We start from the raw sequence: 12,091 nt of genomic DNA, 5'->3' as shown, positions 1-12,091 counted from the left end.
TTAATGATTGAAGAATTATATAAACTAAAAATGGATAAGTTTATTTTCAAATGGATAAATGAAACTCTCATACAAGTCAATAAAGTCTCATTTGCTAGATAAATTTGGCAATAAAGTGTAAGCATGTTGTTTTTTTGGAGACAATCCCATTGTAAATATCATTATTTTCCAATTATTCAAATATGGATCCTCCACCTCCAATATCACAAATATATATATATATATATATAAACTAGTATTATGTAACAAATTGAATTAATATCACTTAGACCTATTGGCATAAAATCAATCTAACTTCTCTACTTTCAATTAAATAATAAAGTATTATATATCTCCTCTACTATTTGGAAAAATTTTCATCTACCTCTCATGTTATTACGTTTGCACTCTTTAAATTTAGCATCAATATTTTATCATTCACACTCCCTGATAAAAGCATAATCAAGTTATTCTCGAAAAAAATACTGGTCGGAAGAAAGGCATACTTGAGGAGGCGTAGGGAAAATTATCGCAAATAATTTTATATTTATGAAAGGAAAGAGAGCCTGTAAGATGTTTCGTTTGACCCCAAAAATATAAATAAAAGATGAGATGTTTCTTGTGATATCTGATAGAGCTTATAAAATCTGAGAATAACAAGCATATATATATATATATATATATTAGGAAAACACAAAAATATCAATTCCTTCACAAAAACGAAAAAAAATGTCCACATCTTTTATTTACCTTTCACTTATCCCATTTATTAAATTATTCACCATTACCATATTACCTAAATAAACCCACAAAAAATGGATTTGCTTTATAGCCTCCATTATTGTCAAACCTTATGAAAAAATTTAATAACATAATTGGTATAATCAATACTTATGACTTTGCTGTGATTTCTAGATAATGGTACCTATGGTATTTTCTATAATATATATGTATATATATATATATATTTAAAGATTCATCAAAGAAATTTATTAGTTAAAAATAAGTAAGTTTTAAAGTTTATGATTATATTAGTTGAGTATAGATATTTAGAATTCGTTTGGTACAGCTGATGAAAGTAAAACTTTAGCCTGTAGAGCTTTGTATAATATATTTTTTTTTTCAAAAAAAATTATTAAAAAGCTAATAAGTGTTTAGTTGTAAATAAAAAATTTACATTAAATATTCCTTAAGCTGTATTAAATATTCATTAAATTTTCATATAAAATAAAATAAAATAAAATTTATTGATTTTTGCCAAACAGTTTTATTTTTTTATAAAAAATCTTTTAACCCTTAAATAGAATTTTTAAGTAAAAAAAAATATCCTGCCAAACAAAGTTTTAGTGAACAATATTACCAGATTTCTTTTACTTTGATGTAATCTTCATTTGTGTAAATGACTCAGCAACCTAGGAGTCTAACAAGATTACGATGCTGGAGTTCAGAAATCACCACGACCTCATTCGTGAATTCAACTAATCCTTGTCCAGAGGATCTTGAAAGTCTTTTCACTGCTATTTCCTGTCCATCTTCCAAATTTCCCTAGAAAAAGAATTTGAAATATATATATATATATATATATACATACATCAATATTATTAGATATAATATATCCACATAATACATGTAAAAGATAACTTCTATTTTTCATGACAATACATTACCCTACATACTTGACCAAAACCACCCTGACCAAGCATATTGTTAGAATGGAAGTTATTTGTTGCTCTTGCCAGCTTCTCAAAATCAAATAGTTGAATATTTTGGAGTTTAACTTGGTTTAGGTTGTGTAGAATCTTGTTTCCACCAGGAAATTTCAGGCTCTCTAGCCTTCTTCCCAGAAAATGCATCTCCTTGCTTTTTTGTTTCGTTACTAATTTTTCAGATTCTGCTGCCAGTTAGCAATGAACATAACACTGATATTTCCAGTTCAATACATATATACTTATACACAGCCATAAACAGTACCTCTTTGTGCATAATTCCACTTGTATAAGGAGTAAGCACCGACGGCACCCATGGCAATGACAATTGCTCCTATAATTACAACAAGTTTGATACTTCTTGCCAAATGTTTTTCAGCTGAAAATCAGAAGTGTACAGATTGAAATGTACGAGTCATTTATCTAATAGACTAGAATTTAAAAGTTTCTGCATAACTTGGTTAATTAATATTTGGGTGTTCGGGTAGCCAGGTATAAGTGGATCTTAGGTACATGTTAGTTTCTTTAAGCAAAATGAATAATATTATACAACAGTCATACTAGCATACAGATAAGGATTTCATGATGAAATCAACATTTTCTGTCATGACAAATCGAGGACCAACTTTATTCTATTTTTTCTTTGAAATCATTTAAATCCCCTGTACAAAAGTTATATAAGAAAAAAATACTAAATGGCCAGTAGCTATATCACTTAAAGCAACAATGGACAGAAAATCAGAAACAACTTATAAAGTTCAGAATAAGCCAGACGGATGTAGATCTCAGTTCGGGGAAATATTGGTGTAGGTCAATTAAGTTTCCACTTTATAACATACAACCAATACCACTATCATATGCATAAGCTGTACATGAACAATTCTTCAAGCACTGTTCTTGACAGTTCGCTTGTGGAGCAGATGATAATATTATGAAGTCTGGCACTTTCACTTCCTTCACTTTCAAAAACCCATCTTCCTTTACTTTTTAGTGATCCCCACTACTGCTCTTTACTCTCTCACACTGTAATTGTGTCCTCCTGACATATCCACAAGTCCAGTTTCCTCTGTTCCATTCTTCCATATTATATGGCTCAACACCTCTCAAGCCCTTACAAACTGTAGAACTAATCAAAAAATAGCAACTTGCAAATGCCCCACATTTTCCATAAACTCCACAATCTGAGTCAGGACCAGAAATCGGAACCACCTATTCCTTCTTCTTATTGCTCCCATATGTTTGAACCAGTTGCCCTTTCCAATTTAGAACAATTCTTGTGATGGGTGTGCACATAATTAAAAGTTGCATACACAGTTCCTTCCTTATCTCATCTAAGTGATTGGAAGCTGACCGTGTTGAAGGCATTTCAAGCTTCCTTGGACATGTGGGGTTTTATAAACGATTCATCAAGGATTTTTCTAAGATTGTAAAGCCACTGATGCGGAGTGTCTTGAAGCTTTTAATGTGATTAAAGAAAAGCTTGTGTCGACTCCAATCATGATTACATCGGATTGGAAGGAACCATTTGAAATTATGTGTGATGCAAGTGACTTTGCGGTTGGTGCAGTATTGAGACAAAGAAGAGATAAGGTTTTTTAGACAATCTTTTATGAAAGTAAAACTCTTAATGAGGCTCAAGTTAACTACATAGCCACCAAAAAGGAAATGTTGACGGTGGTTTTTGCATGTGACATATTTCAGTCATACATCCTTGCGTCCAAAGTCGTTATTTATACCGACCATGCTACCATAAGGTACCTTTTCAACAAAAAGGATGCTAAACCTTGCTTAGTCCGATGGATCTTGCTTCTATAAGAATTTGATCTTGAAATCAAGGATATGATGGGAAAAGAGAATGTTGTGGCAGATCATTTATCAAGGCTTGAAAATTCTTAAGAAGAAAGCGGTACCCATATTGATGAATTCTTTCCAGATGAAAAAAGTATAGAAGGTGGATATCAAATTGCCTTGATTCGCTAATTTGGTCAATTATCTTGCTTGCAAAGTTCTGCCACCAGATTTGAGATATTAACAAAAGAAACAGTTTCTACATTAAGCAAAGAATTACTATTAGGATGTTCCTCTTTTGTTCAAGCAATGTTTCAACTTGGTCATCAAAAGATGCATACCAGAAGAAGCGGTTTCGAGTATGTTGTTTCATTGCTCTAGTTCTCCATGTGGTGGACATTTTGGACCTACACGCACTGCTTCAAAGGTACTTTAATTCAGTTTTTATTGGCCTACCCTATTCAAAGATTGTTATACTTTTGTTAAGAATTGTGATCATTATCAAAGGATGGGAAACATCTCAAAAGGACACAAACTACCCCTCACAAATACTTTGGAGTTGGAAATTTTCGATGTGTGGGGGGATTGACTTCATGGGTCCATTCCCATCATCTTGTAGCAACCAATACGTTTTGCTCGCGATGGATTATGTATCAAAATGAGTTGAAGCAATTCCTACCAAAACAAATGATGCTAAGGTTGTTTTGAAATTCCATCAAAGAAATATATTCTCAAGGTTTGGGACATCGAAAGCAATTATTAGTGATGAATGCTCTCATTTATGCAATAAATTGTTCAAATCTCTTTTACAAAAATATGGTGTTAAGCACAAGGTAGCTTTAGCCTACCATCCACTCCAATGGTCAAGCTGAAATGTCTAATCAAGAAATTAAGCAAATTTTAAAGAAGATGGTTGGGACAAACTGCAAGGGTTGGTCTTTAAAGCTTGATGATGCCTTGTGAACATACTAGACAACCTTCAAAACTCCGATAGAATTGGGTTTATTGTTACTTATTTTCTTATTTGTATTGGGTTTACTGTTAATTATTGAAGATTATATTTTCCTTTATAGATTTTCCTTTGACTTTTGCTATGGGTATTACTATGAACATATGTAGCTAAATATATACATATAGGATTTTGGTGAACCTCTACTTGGATAATATTTGATTAAAGGATTTTTTTTTTTATTTTTTTTTACTTTTATCCAATTTTTTTGTGTAAATTTTATATTTATTATTTAATATACTCTTGCATTTCGAAATTTGCTTGAATGTTTGGTAGATTTATTATTTTATACTTTGAAGAGTTTAATCTAGTAAATTGATCACTAGATTGACACAACTTAGACCCTAATTAATATTAAAAATTTTAATTGGGAATTGCATAGCCACAAAAAAGAGGGTTTAAGATATGAGGATCTAGGAATTTTAAGAAGGAATTTTTAATTTTCATTAAGGATTCACTCATTCTAATTTCACTTTCAAAAAAAGGATTAGATTAAATTGGAATTTTTGTAGACTAGAAATTGGATAAAATTTAGGAAGGTGCATTTAATATAAAGTTTGAAGGATTTTAAAAGTGTTTAAAAATTTAAATGTATTCGATTTAAATTTTAAAGGAGTCAAATCAAATAATATTCTATTCAAATTTTAATGGATTTTATATAAATTCATTAAAATCTAGATGTATTCAATTAGGACTTCGTGAAATTATGAAGAAAATTGTCAATATGAAATTCACTCTTAATCCCAAAAATTTCATTGGATTCTTATAAATATTTTATGAAATCTATGAAATTCCATTACAATCCATCAAATCCTTTAAAATCTATATAGCTCATTTTAAAGTTATTAAACTCTAGATTGAATACACCCCCTAAAATGTTTGGTAGATTTATTATTTTATACTTGGAAGAGTTTAATCTAGTAAATTGGTCACTAGATTGACACAACTTAAGCCCTAATTAATATTGAAAATTTTAATTGGAAATTGAGTAGCCACAAAAAAAGGGTTTAAGATATGAGGACCTAGGAATTTTAAAAAGGAATTTCGAATTTTACTTTGAAAAAAAAAAAATTAGATTAAATTGGACTAGACTAGAAATTGGATAAAATTTAATGTTTATCAACCTAATTAATCAAATATAGGAATGATAGAAGGTATATCAAAATCCTAGGTTTCTAAGCTCATTGTAACTCACTTTTAAGTTTTTAAGTTGTGTGTTTGTGAATTGAATTTATTCTCTCTTCATTTACTTGGGTTTAGTTTAAATTTCATTATTTAATTTCTATTCTTATTTTTAATTTCAATTGCCTCGTATTAATTGTGTGCTAGAGAAAAATAATTAATCAAAACTTTAATAATTAATTAAACATTAATATCAATTTTTTTAAAGCAATACTCTTCCAGCTTTATTACTTGATACAACCCGTAAGTGATTATTTGATACAACCCATATACTTACAGAATTCATACCATCAATGGTGCATCGCCACTACCACTTATGGTATTGTGATGGATATCACCTTTTAAATGGTGGAAAATAACATGACAAATGGCGGCCATGAATAAACAATTTGCTATACTATTAGATACGTTTTACAAATTGATATTTATTTTGGAAATTTGATTCATGTATTTTATTTTCACATCAAGTTTTATGCAAAATGTAACATATAACTCCATCCCAGCTAAAACAAATCTTGTATAATTATATTATTAGTTTTACCAATTCATCCCAGCTAAAACAAATCTTGTATAATTATATTATTTGTTTTACCAACCAAACTTTCCCACGGCTAAAACAAATCTTGTATATTTATATTATTTATTTTACCAACAAAACTTTCCCATAAGTTTAAGAAATATTATGTCATATCATACTAAAATTCTTTAGTGTCCTTTTAATCGATACCAACAACATAATGACACAAGAAGGAACATAGCTGGGCTATGTCATAGCATAAGATATTTACAAATTTGACAGGATAAAGATGCTGATATTTGATAAATGATACATCATTTCATATTGAAAATATCAATTTAAGTAATATTTACAATATCCAAGATGGACCGGTGTGTTGACTGAGAAGACACAACTGTATAACGGAGAGTAAATATAGAGCAACTTTGACATAAAAGCTTGCTTGACTTCTTTTACCCTCAAAATAAAAAATAAAATAAAAAAATGAAGCTTACCTGACTTTATGCTCCTCCAGAAAATAGTGCTAAAGCGAAGTTAGTGCTGACCTATGGGCAATGTCATAAAGGGATAAGAGTATTTCAGCACCAATCAACGCAATAATCAGCCATTCCAAAAAATCTGATTTCCTGTTTTGAAGAATTTCTTGAAGAAAGCGGATATTATGCTGCAGAGTAAGCACAAAGTTTAATTTATAGTTGGTTCTCCAGATTTAGCAACTTCTGTTAAACAAGAATTGTACACCCAAAAAAAAATAATAATAATAATAAATAATAAAAAATAAAAAAGAATAAACAAAAAGTCATCTAACCTCCACAAACTTCAACTTGAAATCAAGACTTGCAAATCTCTGAGTTAGTTCAAATTCGTCTCTAAGATATTCCCATATCTGAGCATATTTTGCATCCTTCCAGGCAATATCTGATCTGTAAAACCCAATTAAATCTCAATGTGCTACACATTGAAGGACGACCAAAAAAAAAAAAAAAAAAACAAAAAAATTGAGACTGGTTGAAGTAAACAAAGTTTGAATAGGGAAATTAGCGTGGATTACATTTGATTGAAGATAAATGTATCGAGATCCCTAACCACAGAAAGTTTTTAACGCCAACCACCAAATGAATACTATGAATTACAGAGGACTGAAGATGATTGGGCAATCAACATAGTGGAAAGCAGAAAAGTAGAAACCAACTTTAATCAGTATGCAAAACTGATAAGACCTATCTATACTCACTTAAAAGCGCATTAATAAAATAAACAAGAAAATCAATAAAAGAATTTCCAAACAAATGTGTTCTAACCCCCTCACTCCAAATCCCTAGGGGGGCACAGGTTGCTCTTCAACTTTGGGGGAAAAAAAAATTAAAATTAAAATAAACTAATAAACCACACAGCTTCATCTATAAAAATGTCAAAGAAGATCCCAAATTTAAAACAGCATTGTTGGATATTCAAATACAATAAAACAATAATTCCTAAAATATAGATCATTAAAATAATACCTTTCAAATAGTCCAAGCTTAAGAATCACATCCGCAAGGTTAGAATTTGCCTTTCCCACTAACTGAAATAGTTTTTTCCTCTTCATTTTAAATTTTCCAGTTGTTTCCATGCCACGATTAATGTCAGTGAATTCTGCAACCATTCCATCAACCTGAAAGAAGCGCAATAAATCTAAATCTAGATAACCAATAAATATCTTCAAAAAGTTGGAACTCCCAAGATTTATGAAACATACCTGGCGAACATAATAATCAAGAGCAATACTTTGACCAAGAACACTGCCAATGGTTCTGATTCCATCAGTATTCAAGTGCTGCAACATTATATAATCCAAACCACCTCGCATCCATGTGCTTAAAGTTGGCTTCTCTCTCACCTCATACTCTAAAAAGTTTTTAGAACAAACTTAAGTCCTTGGATGATAACCATTAATTAAAAGCACACCAATTATTATCAGCACTTTTAACATTTAAGGAGGACCCAAAAAATAAAAATAAAAATAAAAATAAAAAAATAAAACACTTTAGAAAGAGATTTTTTAATGTATCCTGAACATTAACTTCACAGTAACCTAAATACTAGATGTTAAACAAGCAAATACACGCAGCTAACTGAAATACAGGGGTATAGCATCAACACAGCTAAAAGAAAATGCTGAGTCAAGGATACAATTAAATTACCAGGAAAAACTGTAGAATGAGTGTCATCATTCTGACTAATAATCTATGAGATATAATTTGAAAAGCAGAATTTAATACAATGACTACAAGACCAGCCATGCTTTTTGGAAAGGCTTCTACGAGAAAAGTAGAAAATTAGGGTTTGATAAAATATATGGATCTGACTAGACATGAACATTGTAAAAAGATTTTATGTTGTTCTATAAATTGCTAGAACCATCTCATCTCTGAGAATCCTTATTTCTCTTCCAAGTTAGATAAAAACACCAGTAATGATTAACGTAGCAACTATAAAATTAATACATACATAATGATTAATATTTCTGCAATTTATGAACAAGAAATTCATATTTAAAATAAAATATGGAAATATAAGACCTTACCATCCTTTCTCATTTCAGGTAGCAGTCCAGATGCATGCTTTTCTACAATTTTCAAATAGCCATCAACCTCATGTTCACGAACATTAAACAAGACGATGGAGCCATACTGAAAAACAACCATGAAGCGGCAATCACTCCCACTTAAGGAAGCACCCAAACCCTGAAAAGAAGAAAGAATAAAAATGTGTCCAGGAATGCATCGAACTAAGAGTAGGATAAACCGAGCAATGCAGAAAACCAAGGTATATAATGCAGAGAATGAGCAGACTGAAGGCACTAAGAAAGTAAGCACAGAGGGAAAAATACAGCTGAAAATATGGAAAGGTTAACCAATCTACACCAAAAGGATTATGATCTCTCATTTTGCTAAGTAATTAAATACAAATGGCACTAAGCATAACATTTTAACTACATGTAATCTTGTCAGGCTGTTTCTTATCAACAGAATTTGCCTATGAAATTCAAGGTAGTGATTCAAAAACCATCCATATATTCTTGGATTACGAAATTAGATGAGGTTTTCCATTCGATTCCCTAAGAAAATAACTTTTGTAAAAATTGAAAATGTTTTCCCTTTACTCATCTCCTGATTATTAAAGTAGACATCAGAACTAATGATATTTTATGACTGACATACAGGATCACATCAGTTGAAAGAGATCGAATTGCAACAAGGGAAGATAACTAAAAGCATAAAAAGACATGATGGTCTTGCAAATCAAAGAACAAGCCGCGATCACAGCCTTAATACATTAGAAAATAACCACCAAACATGAATTTGGTTGCACAATAAATTGTTGGATTTTGAAATCAAGCTAAAGTGTCACCCAAATTTTTCAAAGGAATTGTTAAGTTATCTGAAAGTGAAATACTCATTTTCATGCACTAGAAGTGATTCCCAGAATGCCAAAGAAGAAGGCACAGCATACAATTGGAAGCCATACTTAATATACCAGCCTTGGCAATGTTCAAAGAATGCCATAGTGAGCAAGTTTAACTAGGATGAATTATTCTGTTTTCAACTCATTCACAAGTTACTTTCCAACCTAGTCAGTGCAATCTAAGAGGAATGTGTTATATTCAGTTTTCTAGTCCTTTTAAGCTATGTAAATATACTCTTAAAATTTATGTGTTTGTTGGGCTTTAAAGTTAATATGTTAGATAAAAGATTAAGCATATGAAAACAATGAGAAAGGCTTTGTACTTGCGATGCCAATAAAGTGTGTCTGGCTTTTAAGAACTTCACGATTTGCTGCAAATGTAAGAAACAAGCATATCCATGTCTATGCAAATAAAAATTAGAACAATTATATGAAACAGACCAGAAAAATGTAAAAAAAAAAAAAAAAATACAAAATAAAAATAATAAAGCAATGGGGAGAAGGAAGGAAAACGTGAGAGACCTACATCGGAATCAGATAGCTCGCCAAACTTAAAAACAACGTAATTGGTCATACGTGATGTTGGTGGGATAAAATTGCGTCTGTTCTGTTCCACCAAACTTCTTAAATCCACACTACATTTCAAAAAGCAAAAAATTAATAAATAAATAATAATACATAAAACATACAAATTCAAGAGTAGATGATTAGAATATACTGTAATCCCTGTTCAATACACACACACACACATATATATAATGCTATGGTGAGGCAAGAGGTTCACCACTTGGTGAGCGCCTAACATTCCAGAGTAAATAAATTAACTCGCAATGAAAGGTAGCGTTAGGCTCCTTCGCTATATGTATATATAAGTGCACATAAAATCTAAACCAAGAAAAAAAAAATGCTTAGCCAAATTGAAGATGACCATAAATCATTCTTAAAAACAAGCATTCATAAGTAAATTTCCCAACAAATTACCACAAACTCTTTTTACTAAATTTCTCAAATTAAACCCAAAATAAAATAAAATAAAAATCCATTCCCAAAAACCCAAAAATAAATAAAAAAGACCAACCCAAAAGGAAACGAACCTGGTAGAGAAAAAATAAGCTCTAACAGGAATTGAGGGTTTGGCATCATCCTCCACAGTCCCAATATTACCATTAACAACCTCCTCCGAGCAGGAATCCCCAACCTCCGAGCACGACACCGGCTCGTTCCACTCCAATGTGGGAGCCGAAGAGACCGACGAGACGCACCGCACTATAACCAAACAGAAACCGCTCCTGGGACCCACAAGAAGAGAGGAAGCTGCTGCCGCTTTGGCCGAATTGGTCGTAAAGGGAACTAGGGTTTTGGGAAGAGACAGAGATTGAGGTTTTGAGGGCGAAAGGGACGGCAAATGGTAGTGGGCAAGGATTGTACGGCGCACTGAAGCGAGTGGTGTTGAAGGAGAAGAAGAAAAGGGAGAGAGGCGAGAAGCGAAATGCATGGCGCTGAGGGTGTCTGTGGCTATGGTGCGCCACATTTTGGTTTGGGTATGAAAGGAGGCTTTGGGAATCAATGGTCCCATTGTCTTAGGCTTAAAAAAATGAAAAATCTATATAATATATAAAATGGGAAGAGTGCACGGCCACGCTTCTTTTAAATTCCATTCAAAATATTTTTTTATTATTATTATTTTATAATTAAATATATGTAAAATAATTTTAAAATAAATAAATATTTTATTTTATTTTATTTATCAAATAAATTAAATACGTAAAATATATTTACATATACATAGTTTTTTAATTAAATATATTTTTAATATACAATTATGATTATATAAAAATTAATAAAAATATAATATCATAAATAATAATTGTTAAACATAATAAAATAAGATTTATTTTCAAAATAAATTGTTTGATATTATTTCATTACCAATTAATATATATTTTTATTATTATATTAGATAAAATTAGATTTTGATCAAGTATATTTAGGTTATCGGGAAAGATCTTAGATATCATTATTAGGATGGTAATTTGGATCATGACACAACAACACAACTTGAAAACGATAGGATATAAATGGGTTTAAGTTTATCATAAATAGATTCGGATCATAATCGGATCAATGTATTTAACACGATTATTAATCATATCATTTTCGAATTGACTCGTTTAATTCGAAATTGACTCATTTATTAAACGTATCAGTTTCAATTCGATATAATTATATACCTATTACAACCCATTTAAATTTAATTTTAAATTATAATTTTATCCATAATAAAATATTCAATAATTAAAGGATATTATTAATTTTTTATAGAAAAAAATATCTTTAATAAAACAAAAAAAAAATTCAGATCACTAAAACTCCTTTCCACCACACGATTAAAGTTTAATGCTTAAATTATTTTTATATTATCTTTTAGTTATTATTTTTAAATCATTTTCAAATAAAGAGTTT

At 30.5% G+C, this 12,091-nt stretch overlaps 1 protein-coding gene across 2 annotated transcripts; it reads right to left on the bottom strand.

Moving 5' to 3' along the window:
* Positions 1-6,479: 6,479 nt before the first annotated feature.
* LOC107413617 (protein RETARDED ROOT GROWTH-LIKE) lies at positions 6,480-11,238 on the bottom strand. Of its 2 annotated transcripts, none has more exons than XM_016021616.4 (7): positions 10,723-11,238; positions 10,155-10,263; positions 8,748-8,907; positions 7,920-8,068; positions 7,684-7,835; positions 6,990-7,104; positions 6,480-6,845 (listed from the first exon to the last, which is right to left on the bottom strand). In XM_016021616.4, the coding sequence occupies exons 1-7, from the start codon at positions 11,202-11,204 to the stop codon at positions 6,705-6,707; spliced, it is 1,308 nt and encodes a 435-aa protein (XP_015877102.3). In that variant the 5' UTR covers positions 11,205-11,238; the 3' UTR covers positions 6,480-6,704. The 2 variants fall into 2 exon arrangements, 1 of the variants encoding a protein (XP_015877102.3); XR_007239797.2 differs by having other exon boundaries at positions 6,705-6,845; positions 6,990-7,132.
* Positions 11,239-12,091: the final 853 nt, after the last annotated feature.

This window comes from Ziziphus jujuba, chromosome 8 (genome assembly GCF_031755915.1).
Source record: "Ziziphus jujuba cultivar Dongzao chromosome 8, ASM3175591v1".
Lineage (NCBI taxonomy): Eukaryota > Viridiplantae > Streptophyta > Magnoliopsida > Rosales > Rhamnaceae > Ziziphus > Ziziphus jujuba.
The sequence above is the reverse complement of the archived record's forward strand: the minus strand, read 5'-3'. Positions and strand labels throughout refer to the sequence as shown.